The sequence below is a fragment of the Saimiri boliviensis genome, chromosome 8, assembly GCF_048565385.1.
Source record: "Saimiri boliviensis isolate mSaiBol1 chromosome 8, mSaiBol1.pri, whole genome shotgun sequence".
Classification (NCBI taxonomy): domain Eukaryota; kingdom Metazoa; phylum Chordata; class Mammalia; order Primates; family Cebidae; genus Saimiri; species Saimiri boliviensis.
The window spans coordinates 25,970,440-25,985,348 of record NC_133456.1 but is presented as its reverse complement, the minus strand read 5'-3'; the positions used below and the strand labels follow the sequence as shown (position 1 = coordinate 25,985,348).

Here is a 14,909-nt window from a genome sequence, read left to right as displayed (position 1 = left end):
AATTTTTTTTTTTTTTTTTTTTTTTTTTTTTGAGAAGGAGTTTCGCTTTTGTTACCCAGGCTGGAGTGCAATGGCATGATCTCGGCTCACCGCAACCTCCGCCTCCTGGGTTCAGGCAATTCTCCTGCCTCAGCCTCCTGAGTAGCTGGGATTACAGGCACGCGCCGCCATGCCCAGCTAATTTTTTTTTTTTTTTTTTTTTTTTTTTGTATTTTTAGTAGAGACGGGGTTTCACCATGTTGACCAGGACGGTCTCGATCTCTTGACCTCATGATCCACCCGCCTCGGCCTCCCAAAGTGCTGGGATTACAGGCTTGAGCCACCGCGCCCAGCCCTGTTTAAAGTAATTTTTATTCAATAAGTCATATTAAGAGAAAAGTACAAGGTACAGAATCATGTGTATAGTGTGAAATTTTTTATGTTTAAACAATACAGAAAACCATATGTATTATCCGTGGACACACATATATATATGGTGAATTCAAAAAGTAGTTTAGAAGAATATTTTCAAAGCTAATTAGGTTATATAGAAACTGATTCAAATATTGCTCAGATATTAATGGTAGGGCTAATTATTTATTATTAAGAAATAGTTTTTAATCATTTTAGAGGGAAATCTAGAGGTTTGAACTGTTCACACTCTTTGAACTTATGGGAAGTTATCTTAAGAATTTCATGCACAAGGCCGGGCGCGGTGGCTCAAGCTTGTAATCCCAGCACTTTGGGAGGCCGAGGCAGGTGGATCACAAGGTCGAGAGATCGAGACCATCCTGGTCAACATGGTGAAACCCCGTCTCTACTAAAAAAATACAAAAAATTAGCTGGGCGTGGTGGTGCATGCCTGTAATCCCAGCTACTCAGGAGGCTGAGGCAGGAGAATTGCCTGAACCCAGGAGGCGGAGGTTGCAGTGAGCCGAGATCGCGCCATTGCACTCCAGCCTGGGTAACAAGAGCGAAACTCCGTCTCAAAAAAAAAAAAAAAGAATTTCATGCACAAAGATATTTTCACTACAGTATAATCTTTCAAGTAAGTCAAAGGCTAGGAAGACTTCAAGGCCCTCCTCAGTGGCAGGGTTCAGGGAAGTGGGAAGGGCTGGTACTGAGTGGACTCCCAAAGGCCTGGCTCTCAGTGGCTGCCGTTTGGTCACTGTTGCCACATTTATATGATAGAGTATGTTGAAGTTCTTAAAAAGTCCAGTGAATAAAATTTATTGCACTGCTGATGATTCAAAGTTAATTAAGCTTTTTTAAAAAAGAAGACAAAATTACATCCATGCTAAGATTGGGACTATATGCCAAGCTAGTGCCTGGCCCTGAGCAGGGCTTCAAAAACATATGTTGAGAATCAATTATGTGGAACTGTGCATCCACATGGATAAAGATTTTATGGAAAACAGCAAAGTACAACCAGCGTGACTTGCAGCTGAGGCATTTATTACCTGCCCCTTGCCAGACCTTGTGTTAGAACCATCACAAGCATCTCGTTCAACTCTGCAGATCCTCAGCCACAGGACATGGTGCTGGCCCATGAGACTCAGCTCAGCTGCAGAGAGCAGACATTTAAACACACCACTACAACCAGGGCAGCCGAAGCTGCATGCATAAGGCACCAAAGGAGTAAAAGGCAGAAGGAGATACACCTGGTGTCAGGGAGGTAATTAGACCTGAGTGGAGCCTTTAAAGAGTGTCACTGGCAGCAGAACTAGAAAAGAAAGGACTTTGCAAGGAGAGATGGCTGAAGATACATGGCAGGGAAGTGTGAAGGTGTGGGTCCTGGGCAGGGGGTTGATGAGGTGGTGCAGCCAGGCCCACAGTTGGATGAGGGGAGCCAGTGAAGGAAGAGAAGGCATAAATGACTTTGGATTTTAGAAAAGGCCACCCAGGTATCCAGGAGGAGCTGGAGGATTCAGGGCCTGGGAGCAGCTAGAGCAGCGTGGAGGTCTGCCATTATCCAGGCAGGGGAGGAGGAGGAGAAGCAGGATTCATGCACAACTCGGAGGCAGAGAAGCCTCAAAGAGACTGCATCCTGAGAAGTAGCTAGGGTGACATAGCCTGGTGTGGTTACTGGGAAGGAACATTACAAAGCACAGCCGACAGGACAGCGTGATGGCCAAGAGCCAGCCAGATGCCACACAGTGACAACTTTGCAGCACCCCTGCACAGGTAAGGTGAAGTGACTTGCCTGAGGCCCCTCAGTGGGCTGATTCCCAAAGTGAGCTTTCAACCATCACACTAGACTGAGTCGGGGACTTCAGCAGAGGTGAGTATGAGCAGGGAAGATAATGAGACCGGACTTGGCTGTTTTGGGGGGTGCCTCCAGGACAGGTGGACGGAGATGCCCCATAGAGAGTTAGATGTAGTGGTTCTGGAACCCAGGTGAGGTATAAAGTAGGTATCATCCTAATGTGATGGACAGGGGGAGTCGGTCCTGCTCAAGGCTATCCGGTGGATAGACGATAGGCTGTCTGATCTCAGGGTCCATATTCTCAGTGCTGCCACAGACCACCCCCACCCAGAGAGACGCAGAAGGTTCTAGGATAAAGTTACCTCCTGTCTTTGTCCAGGCCCAGCCTCTCCTCTTGCCTCTAAGCTTGATCTCTTTCTCAGCTTCCCCTGCCTTGGGCCTGCTGACTTAGTGACACTCTGTGGCAAGGTCCCAGGATAAGTGCTTAGCGGAACTGGGACCCGGCAGAAGGACGTGTGAGTGTGAGAGGAGCATGAATCAGCTAAGGAATTAAGATGTCTCTTGCAGGTTGAGAAGGAGCAGGCAGAGAGGCAGGAGCAGAGCCAAAGGAGGATTTCCAGGCAGGAAGGATCCACACATGCCCAGAAAAAGTAAGATCACATGTAAGAGGCAATCACAGGCTGCCTCAGTTAGGGGAACACCTGTGGCCTGGGAAGCACAATTTGAGGCAAGGGAAGCCTATGAGCATTTTGCAGGCCATGGGACAGAGAAGGAGCAACAACAGGTGAGTCTTTCAAGAAGTGAGCCTTGGAAAGAAGGAAATGGGGAAGGTGGAGGGACCCTGGGTCTGCTTCAGGTGGGCTGAGCCTCCAGAGGCTGCATGAATGTAGTCTGATGGACATGAGAGGGACAGGTAACCACCTGTTCTCAAAGTTCAGGCCAGAGTGCAGAGCTTGCTTAGCCTTCACCCTTCCGACCTGGGCAGGCCTGGCTGCAGATTCAGAGGGAGGGTCTGACAAGGTGGAGGCTCACCTGGATGAGGGCCAGGTTGCTGCTGATGACTCTGTGTTGCTCCTGGGGGTCATCGATTTGTCCAGTGTTGGCCTAGAATGAAGAGAAAAGGACAAAGGTAGGTCTGGCTAGGCCCAAAACCAGGTCAACTGTTCCTGGAAAAGGAGTCTCTCAGGAGATATCAACAAATAGCATTTCATCAGCGTCAGAACAAATTACTCTGTTCAGCTTTCCAAACAGCAACCTGGCCTTTTTATGTGGGGAGTGGGGAGAAATGTTAGGGCATGGAGCCCTTTGAGAACTGGATGGGGGTCATGGACCAGTCCTCCATGACCATGCAAGTATATGACTGCACACACTTGCACACACACAGCCATACACACACACAATGCACAGGTCCAGTGGCCTAGGAAGAAAGAATGGTTTCAGAACCAGGGCACTGCTTCCCTAGACAGCCCTGGGACACTGCTCCTGACATGCCAGGCTGCTCCAGCGCCAGCCATGGCTCAAAGGATACCAAGTACAGCTTCAGCTGCTGCTTCAGAGGATGCAAGCCTTATGCCTTGGTGGCTTCTACGCGTTGTAAAGTCTGTCAGCGCATGGAATGCAAGAGTGATTTCAAAGGATGTATGTGAAAGCCTGGTGCCAGACAGAAGCCTGCCATTAATGCAGAGCCCCCATGGAGAAACCTTACTCGGGCAGTGCCAAGGGGGAAATGTGGGGTTAGAACCCACACAGAGTCCCCACTAGGGGAATGCCTAGTGGAGCCTGGGAAGAAGGCCACCACCCTCCAGAGCCCAGAATAGTAGAGCCACCAACCAGCTTGTAAGGTATGCCTGGAAAAGCTGCAGGTACTCAACTCCCACCATGAGAGCAGCCACAGGGGCTGCCCCTGGAAAGCCACAGGGGTGGAAAAGTCCAGAGGCCTTGGGAGGCCACCGCTTACACCAGTGTGTCCTGGATACAGGGCATGGAGTCAAGGGAGATCATTACAGAGCTTTAAAATGTAATGCCTGTCTGCTGGGCTTCAGATTTGCATGGGGCCTGTTGCTTCTTCCTTTCAGCTGATTTCTGTTTTTTGGAATGAGAATGTTTACCCAGTGCCTGTACCACCATTGCATCTTGGGAGTAAATCGCTTGTGATTTTACAGTCTCATAAGTGGAAGAAAAGTGAGTTGGGTTTCAGATGAGACATTGGATTTTTGATTGAGTTGATGCCGGAATGAGTTAAGACCTTTGGGGACTACTGGGAAGGGATGACTGTACTTTGTAACGAGAGAAGAACAGATATTTGGGGGGGCCAGAAGAAGAAAGATCTGGCCCCCCAAATCATTGTTTATCCAAACCCCCAAATATCTGGTTTGGATATTTGTCCCTTCCAAATCTCATGTTGAAATGTGATCCCCACTGTTGGAGGTGGGGCCTGGTGGGAGGTGTTTGAGTCAAGCGGGTGGATCCTTCATGAATGGCTGGGTATCCTCCTTATGGTAATGAGTGAGTTCTTGCTCTGAGTTCCTGTGAAAGCTGATTAAGATTCTACACCTCCTCCCTCCCTCTCTCTGCTCCCTCTTCTCACCATGTGACACAATGGCTCCCCTTCAGCTTCTCCCATAATTGGAAGCTTCCTGAAGCCTTCACCAGAAGCAGATGCTGGCACTATGCTTCCTGTACAGCCTGCAGACTGTAAGCCAAGTAAACCTCTTTTCTTTATAAATTACCCAGTCTCAGGTATTCCTTGAGAGAAATACAAATGGACTAACATAGTCACCAAACTAAGAATTGAACAGTGGTACAAGACTAGTAACTAAACTATAGAATGTATTCAGATGTCCCCAGTTTTCCTACTAATGTCCTTTTTTATGTTCCAGGAAATAAATCAGGATCACCCACTGCATTTAGCCACAGCTCCTGAGTCTCACTGTAGAAGAATGAGTCAGCTATTTTGTGGGATGTTCCACAACTGGGTTTGTCTGAGGTTTCCTCATGATTAAACTGAGACTGTGGGTTTTGAGGGAGAAGACCAATGGGGTGAGGTGCCTCCACTGTGCACGCTGTCACAGGTGATACCAGCATAACTTGTCACCAATGCTGCTGACCCAGGTCACTGCTGAGGTGGCGTCTGCCAGGTTTCTCCACTGCAAACCCTATTTTTTTTCCTTCCTGTACTCTCAGAAGTGAGTCGTTAGGTCTTGCCCACACTCAAGGGGAGGGAATTAAGCTTTAGCTTCTTTAAGGCAGCATATCCAAGATTTGAGGACATATATTAAAACAACCAAAGAAATCCACACGTATTTAAAGGAGATACTCTGAGGCTATGCAAAGATTCTACTTCTCTTTAATGACCCACACTCTAATAATTTCCTCAGGAATCTTACCTGTGGATATGTGTGCATATGCAGGTTAGCATATATATGTATATACGTTTCCTAGCAGTACACTGAAAGGGCCTAGAAGTGGTGGCATGCCAGGATGCCAACCAATGGAAGTACAGAATCTAGGGAAATAATCAAAGTAGGAAACTGAAAAGGTAGACTCAGAAACTATAATTATGTACCCAAATAGGAGTTACAGAGGGAGAGGAAATGAATAGGAATGAATATAAAGATACAAAAAATAACAAAAATTATTCTATAGAGCTGAAGACAGATGTCTTTAGATTGAAAAAAATCCAAGATATATGCAAGACAATAAGAAAAAATCTGTGCCACAAACATCATGGTGAAATTCTGTAACAGATGATAATAGAAATAAATCTCCAAAAAGTCCATATAAACAAGTTACCTAAAAGAAATGAGACTCGAAAGGACACAGGCTCCATCAGCAATACTGGGCACAAGAAGATACTGAAAATATAACTTCAGTACTGCAGGAAAGTAACTGTGAACATTGCATTCCCTAGCCAGCCAGGCTGGCATTCAATGGTAAGGGGAAAGTAAAGCATTTTCCTACTCCAGATGTTAAAGTTTACTTCCAACAAATCTTATCTAAAACAATTACTGGGGATGTACTTGAGTACAAAACAAAACAAATATAAATTTAAAAGGAAGCTGAGAGAGTGGCACCAGCAGGATGGTGAATAGGCAGCTCCAGGCCCTTGTTTCCCCACAGACATGTCAAATAAGTAACACAGACTGAGCAAAATAGCCTTGTGGCAGCTCAAATATCAGTAAAAATCTGCAGCAACCAAGAGAAAATTCAACCAGAAAAAGCCACCCTCAAACCAACAGGAAATTCCACGGTGTTTCTGCTTGCCCTTGCACCACTCTTCCTCCACACAGCATGGTGCAGTTGCGGGGAACCACCTAATCCAAGAAAGAAAGAAGGAAAGAAAGGAATAGAACCTGCTGGCTATCCTCTTGCTCACCTGGGGGCTGCCCAAGAAACTGATTTCTGTCTCTCCCGAGAGAGCAATGGAAATGGAGACACAATTTGAACATTAGGATGGAGGCCACAGAGGCACCCAACATGTTAGAGCTGTGGAGGAAATGCAGGTCCATGAGGGCCCGGAGGGGGCAAGACATTATGGACAGAGAAACGCAATAGAATGTCAAGGACCTGAGAAGAAGCAGAGCTGACACTCTGAGGGAAATTAAGACATTTAAAAGCAGCCATGTGTATGGGGGAATTGGAGATAAAAAGCACATCCACAGGCTCAGGAAGATGCATGCCAGAAAACCACTGAAAAGACCTTAAGCCTTCATGCCAGACTAATTAGTGCAGATTTTTCCCTGCACAGAGCTAGTCTGCATAGATTGGGAGAGACGGCTGTTTTGCAAATACCTAATTTTTAATAAAAGATGAGAAAGGATACCAAAAAATAAGTTAAACACAGTCTATACATAGGAACAAAAAAATTGGCAGACATTGACCCTAGAGAAACAAAGTCTTCACACTTGCCAAAGACTTTAAAACAACTTTCTTAAACATGTTCAGTGAGGTAAAGGACATACAACTTTAGGAAATTAAAAAAAAAAAGATATGAACACAATGAAAATGTCAACAAAGAAACAGAAATCGTAAAAAGAGAACCAAACAGAAATACTGGAACTGAAAAACATAGTAATGGAATTGAAACATTCTCTATAGAGGTTCAACAGCAAACTCTAACAGTCAGAAGGATGAATAAATTTGAAAACAGTTCATTTAAAATGATCGAGTCTGAAGAACAAAAATAAATAAGATATATTAAAAGTAAATAAAACTTAAGGAAATTATAGAACACCATCAACTAGAATACATACAATTTGGAATTCCAGAAAGGAAAGAGAGAGATAAGGGGGCAGAGAGCTTATTTGAAGAAACAATAGCCAAAAACTACCCAAATTTGGAGAAAAAAAAAAAAAAAGGTATAGATATAGAAATTAAGATGTATGAATTCCAAGTAAGATAAACTCAAAAAGATCAATACTGAGACACATTATAAACAAACTATTCGAAAGTCAAAAACAAAAAGAGAATCTTCAAAGACAAGAGAGAAAAGAGACTCATCACATGCAGAAGATCCTCAATAAAATCATCAGTGGATTTCTCAGCAGAAACTTGCAGTCCAGAGGTAATAATACTAATATATTTAAAGTGCTGGATAAAAACAGCTGTCAACTGAGAATTCTATATCTGGCAAAACTATTTTACACAAATGAGGGAAAAATGAAAACATTCCTAAATAAAAGCTAAGGGAGTTCATTATTACTAAATCTGTCCTAAAAGAAATGGTAAAGGGAGCTCTTCAAGTTGAAATAAAAGGATGCCAGACAGGAACTTGAAGCCAGATGAAAATATAATGTTCTCCAATAAAGGTAAATGCACAAACAAATATAAAAAATTGTATTATTTTAAAATTGGTTTGTAAAAATTTTTATAAGCATTTAAAACACAAAAGCACACACAAAAAATAAATCTATATTTTAATAGGTATACAATATAAAAATATAATTTATGACATTTACAGTTCAGAGGCAGAACTGAAAACAGTAGAGTTTTATATGCAATTGAGTTAAGCTACTATCAGTTTAAGGTAGATTGTAATCTATACTAATGGCTATACTAACATAAGACAAAATGGACTTTAAACAAAACCTGCTACAAGATACAAAGAAAGACATTACACAATGATACAAGGATGAAGCCATCACAAAAACAGAACAATTACAAATAATGAAACACATTTTACCAAACATCAAAATTCCAAAAATACATGATGCAAATACTGACAAAATAGAAGGAAGAAAGAGAGAGGTGTTAAATAATAGTTGGAGACTTCAATACCACACTGTCAATGATGAATATAACAACCAGACAGAAGATCAGTAAGGAAATAGACTGTTTAAATAACATTAGAGACCAACTGGACCTAAAAGACATATACAGAACACTCCACCAAACAATGGAAGACTACACATTTTTCTCAATGAAATGTGAATGTAAAACATTCTCCAAGATAGACCATATGTTAGGCCATGAAACTAGTCTTAATATATTTAAGATTAAAATCATACAGAGCATATTTTCCAATCACCAGGGAGTAAAACTAGAAATAAATAGGAGAAGGACAACTGAAGAATCTCCAAAAATGTGGAAATCAAGCAACACACTTGAACAACCAATGGGTCAAAAAAATAAATTCTATTATTTATTTATTTATTTATTTTTTTATTTTGAGACCGAGTTTCGCTCTTGTTACCCAGGCTGGAGTGCAATGGCGCGATCTCGGCTCACCGCAACCTCCGCCTCCTGGGTTCAAGCAATTCTCCTGCCTCAGTCTCCTGAGTAGCTGGGATTACAGGCACGTGCCACCATGCCCAGCTAATTTTTTGTATTTTTAGTAGAGACGGGGTTTCACCATGTTGACCAGGATGGTCTCGATCTCTCGACCTCGTGATCCACCCGCCTCGGCCTCCCAAAGTGCTGGGATTACAGGCTTGAGCCACCACGCCCGGCAAAATAATAAATTCTAAAGTAAATTAGAAAATATCTCAAGACAAATGAAAATGAAAATACAACACATCATAATTTATAGGATGCAGTGAAAGCAGTTTTAAAAGGAAATTTATAACTGAAAACAATTTCATTTAAAAAAAAGACTTCAAGTAAACCACCTAAACTTATACCTTCAGAAACTAAGAAAACAGCATACTAAACCCAAAGCTCACAGAAAGAAGGAAATAATAAAGATTATAGCAGGGATAACTAGAGAGTAGAAAAATAATAGAGAAAAATCAATGAAACTAAGAATTGATTGGCTCCTCAAAAAAAATCAACAATTCAAAAGCCTTCAGTTAAACTGACTAAGAAAAAAAGAGAGAAGTCTCAAAAAACTATAATGAAAAATGAAAATGAGATATAACTACTGATTCTACAGAAATAAAAAAGAATGTAAGAGAGGACATTGTATCCAAACAAACTAGGCAACCTAATTCAAATGGGTATTTTCCTAGAAACACACAATTGACCAGGACTGAATCATGGGGAAATAGGAAATCTGAATATACTAAAACAGTAATGAAAACCTCCCAACAAAGAAAATCCAGGACCAGATGGCTTCACTAGTGAATTCTACCAAACATTTAAAGAAAAATGAACACCAGCTGGGCGCGGTGGCTCAAGCCTGTAATCCCAGCACTTTGGGAGGCTGAGGTGGGTGGATCACGAGGTCGAGAGACAGAGACCATCCTGGTCAACACGGTGAAACCCCGTCTCTACTAAAAATACAAAAAACTAGCTGGGCGTGGTGGTGCGTGCCTGTAAACCCAGCTACTCAGGAGGCTGAGGCAGGAGAATTGCCTGAGCCCAGGAGGCGGAGGTTGCCATGAGCCGAGATCGCGCCATTGCACTCCAGCCTGGGTAACGAGCGAAAACTCCGTCTCAAAAAAAAAAAAAAAAGAAAAAAGAAAAAAGAAGAAAAATGAACACCAATCATCTATAAACTGTCCCCAGAAAACTGAAGAGGAAGAAATACTTCCAAATTTATCTTATAAGACCAGTGCTACCCTACCAAAGCCAAAGACACTATCAGAAAATAAAACTACAGACCAGTATCTGCTAAATACTGATGCAAAAATCTTTTAAAAATACTAATAAACTGAATACAAGAGTATATTAAAAGAATTATGCACCATGACCAAGTGGATTTATTCCTGGAATACAAATGACTATTTCCAGTGTGTACAGGAGTATACAGAGACATTAACAGTATGTTAATATATATATTTTATTTCATGTAGATGTTTTGAAATTGGCCCACTTTACTGTTTTACAGTTTTTTAAGTGATTTGCTTAGATTTTCCAAGAAGGCAAGCATATCACAAAAAAAAGAGTAAGTTTTTCTCTTCCTTTCCAATATTTAAGACTCTTACTTTGTCTTCGTACTTTATTATGCTAGCCAGAACACACAGAACAACATAAATAAAATATTCTTCTGTGTCAAGTTGCACTTAAGAGTATCTTTGTAAGTCACATATGGGAGTTGAAGGCAAAACTAATAAATGGAGATTGAAGGTAGATCAGAGGGGGGCGGTATGGAATAGGTGAGTGGGCTGCAACAGTGACAAGAACTTTCCAGGGAGATGGAGATGTTCTGTGTCTCAACTAGGGTCATAGCTACACAGGTGTAGGTATTCGTCAGAAGTCATTGACCTGCACACTTAAATCCTCTGGTTTTCTTTTTATCAATTTATACCTTAAGACTGATTAAAAAAAAAAAAAGGAAACTTTGAAAGTTCTACTGTGATGATAATGTGTCTGTTCTTTGAAAGACTGTTGTAATGAATTACATTAATAGTTCTTTTTTCCTCTCATGTTTTACGTTTTTTAAAAGAATTATAACACTAAGGTATGATCATTGTAGAGAAGGGTTTAAAATGCAGTTAAGGGCTGGACGTGGTGGCTCATGCCTGTAATCCCAGCACTTTGGGAGGCTGAGGTATGTGGATCACCTCAGGTCTGGAGTTCAAGACCAGCTTGGCCAACATGGCGAAACCCCGTCTCTACTAAAAATACAAAAATGAGCAGGGTGTAGTGGTGCACACCTGTAATCTCAGCTATTCAGGAGGCTGAGGCATGAGAATCAATTGAGGCCGGGAGGTGGGGGCTGCACTAAGCAGAGATCACACCACTGCACTCCAGCCTGGATGGCACAGTGAAACTGTCTCAAAAAAATAAAAATAAAATAAAATGCAGTTAAGTACTATGAAACAAACATCTGAAATGCCTCCATGGCAGAGATTACTATCAGCATTTTTTCACCTCACAAAAATGGATCAAAACAATTGTGCACACATGTATGCATGTGTATACATGAGTTGTGTGTGCATGTGTGTGACTGCACGCATGTTATCAGCTGTTCAAACATTTCCACATCCCACAAGGCTCCACGTGATCTGGCCCTCTGTGTTAGTTTCCTCTTGCTGCTGTAACAAACTTAGTGGCTTAAAACAAAAAAAATCTATCCTCTTATAGTTCTAGAGGACAGGAGTTTGAAATGAGTCTTACAGGGCCAAAATCAAAATCTGATTCCCTCTGGAAGCTCTAGGGGACAGTCTGTCTCCTCTCTCCTAGCACACAGAACGGCATTTCTTGGCTCATGGCCCTCCATTGTCAAAGCCAGGAGCAAAGCATCTTTCCTCTCTTACCCTGCTTCCACCACCTGGCCTTTTTTTCCTGTCTGAAATGTCCCTCTGTCCACCTCAAGGACCCCTGTGGTTACACTGGGTCTATCTGGATAATCCAGGACAATTTTGCATCCCAAGGAGCTGCTCTTAGTCACCTCTGCAAAGGCCTCTTCCCTAGAAGTTAACATCCACAGGTTACAGGACCAGGACCCGGTTATCTTCAGGGCCACTCTTGGGCCACTCACACCTTGCCTATCTCTTCAGCCTCATGTTCAGCAGTCCCCTGCCCCCACCCCACCTACCCTCTGCTCTTTAGCTACATTGCTGTCCTCTCAGTTCCTTGAACACACCACAACCTCCTCTTGCCACAGTCTTTGTCACCTACAGGATATCACATGGGCATCAGAGAACGGAGAAACCATTCTGTGTAGTAGAAGGAAAAAAGCTTCAGTCTCCTGGGGTAGTTGGGAAGGTGTGAGAAGAGCTGGCAGAACTAGGAACTATGCTGGTTCAGGAGCTGAGAAGACACCTCCAGTGACCAAGTATTCAGAGAGCCATTCTGGGGAGTAGAAGCAGCTGAGAAAGGTTACTCTAGGTGACAAACCTTTCCTGTCTCCTCCACTGAACCCTACATCACGTCTGCATTGCTTGTCGTGGCTTCTGCATGAATGTGTGAAGGGGCTGAGCTTCACAGGCTCAGGGTCCTCGTGGATGTTGGTGGGCAGGGCGGTGTGCAGACTTGGGGCACATGGCATCCACTGACATTTAGGTCAAGGGAGGAACGGGGACACACAGGGTTGTGCACGTCCCTTAGTCATCCAGTTTGGTATTGGAAAGCCAGGGTGTTAGGCTGGGAGGGGGACCAGGGACAGCATCATCAGGTAACAAAACTCAGAAATATCCATTGTTTTGGAGAATCCAACCCACCGCCTGCGCACCAGGGGAGACCCAGTGGTAGGGAGGCTCCTGCCCCATGTTGTGGCCGCCTCGTATGTCCAGGTGTCCACTTACAGCTGTGGAGAGTCTGGACGCCAGTGTCATCTCCAGGTTCCCCTTCAGGCCTACCAGGGGTGGCACCAACGTCAAAAGGTCTTTCACCTCCATAAACACAGGCCAGTGCTGGTAGGGAAACAGTAAGGAGATAAACCAAACACACATGTCAGCGAATCTCTGGAAATTTCTTCAGAAAACCTTTAGCAAGTCACTTTTCACTTCCCATAAAATGAAAAAGTAAGACTAAGTAGTTTCTTAAATGACTTTAAACTAAACACAAAGAAATGATAAAGCTGTGAAACCTTTTTAGTGCTGTTCACTGAATCAGCATCAGCGGCTGGAAGCACGCTGGGGGCTGGGCCAGGCTGGAGGCCAGCGGGCGGCAGCTGGGCTGCCTGCACTCTGCCCCATGTGTTCTGTAGAGGCATGAATGGGTCCTGGATGAGAAAGTTGGGGATTTCTCATGAATTTCGAGGCCTGGAAACACCCGCAAGATGGCTGGGCTGAGGAAAGGCCCTGTCTCTACCGGGAATCGAGGATCTTCAGGCAGGCCAGGCAGGCCAGGCAGGCCATGCGGGCTCTGCCTCCCTCTACCACCAGGTCCAGGGGCTTCATGCAGGCTGCCACTCAGCAGCCTGTGGGGCTTGGGGTGTTTAAAAACAGATAGCGGCCGGGTGCGGTGGCTCACGCCTGTAATCCCAGCACTTTGGGAGGCCGAGGCGGGTGGATCACAAGGTCAAGAGATCGAGACCATCCCAGTCAACATAGTGAAACCCCTTCTCTACTAAAAATACAAAAAATTAGCTGGGCATGGTGGCGCGTGCCTGTAATCCCAGCTACTCGGGAGGCTGAGGCAGGAGAATCGCCTGAACCCAGGAGGCAGAGGTTGCGGTGAGCCGAGATGGTGCCATTGCACTCCAGCCGGGGTAACAAGAGCGAAACTCTGTCACACAAAAAAATAAATAAATAAAATAAAAAATAAAAATAAAAATAAAAAATAAAAACAGCGTATGTCTCTATCCCATTTAACACAGAAAAATCAATAAATTCAAAGGTCAAAGAGATTGGTGCTTCAAGAAAAATGGAAGAGAAAACATTTATTGGTAGAGGCAAAAACTATTCTTAACTGTTAAATATATGATTAGATGATCCCCTAAATCAGTTGTAATGCCCCATCTGATCCTACTGATTTATTTTGCCCGTCTGGCCACTGCAGAGATCTCTGACACCTAACACCAGAAGCTTCTCCTGGGTTTGGAATTCTAGACCTGAAAACAAATCCCTGCTTTGTCATCAAGGAGATGGGAGGCATGGGGTCTAGTCCCTGTACATCCCCTACAAGGCAAAAGCTGTGTAAAGATGTGCAAATTGGTCCAGCCTCTAGGGACTCAGATAGCCATCCACAAGCTGCCCAGCAACAGGCCTGACCAGGTATGAAGGTGAAGCGATCAGGCCAGAGGCCCTTTAAGACTCCTTTTTGCTCTCAGACCAAGGAAGATAAGCACTGTTTATGGCTCCCTTCCTGTTCAGTTTCTCCCTGTGCCTTATCTACTGGGCTGTGGAATTCAGAATCCAGTTCCAGCTCTGACAGAGTTCTGAGTTTGCCCTCTTCTAAAACTTGAGAAGAAAACAACATCACCAAGCAAGGTGTCCTCCCATGCCTCCCAGCCTCCCAGTGGCACCTGTGCAGCTGTCCTCTCAGCCTGAACACTCCTCAACACAGAGCAGGTCTCCATCCTTAGCAGGGGAACCAAGACCATCACATACTCCCCAGCTGGCCTTTGGGCGTGGCCACCCACACTCTCCCAACCTCCTGTGCAGCCTAGGGTGCTCATGGGCACTCTCTCTGCCTATACCCAAGACCCCGCACCCAGCAACGCTAAAGTCACAAAAAAACCCTCCTCAGCCTTCCTCCTGCCTTCCCAGCACCACCACCTTCAAACAAGTGCCGGTCCTCACCCATCACTCTCAGTGCTGCAGCGGCTGGGCCCACCCTGCAGCCTTACAGCTCTCACTCTCTCTAAAGGAAGTGGTGGCCCCTGATGGGTAAGCCCCACCTACTGCTCCACCTTCAGGGTGGCACTGTCCCCCACTGCACAGATAAAGCACCTGCT

At 44.1% G+C, this 14,909-nt stretch overlaps 1 protein-coding gene across 4 annotated transcripts in view; it reads right to left on the bottom strand.

The window, feature by feature from the left end:
- The window catches only part of SLC41A3 (solute carrier family 41 member 3), a 65,088-nt gene that overhangs the window by 25,649 nt on the left and 24,530 nt on the right, over positions 1-14,909 (bottom strand). For 3 of the 4 annotated variants that reach the window (XM_039477124.1, XM_074404186.1, XM_039477125.2), the window contains 2 exons: positions 12,814-12,921; positions 3,218-3,289 (listed from right to left, as the gene is read on the bottom strand). In XM_039477124.1, the coding sequence (XP_039333058.1) occupies positions 3,218-3,289; positions 12,814-12,921 (180 nt within the window). The remainder of the gene's footprint in view (positions 1-3,217; positions 3,290-12,813; positions 12,922-14,909) is intronic. The other variant, XM_074404187.1, reaches the window with a different exon arrangement.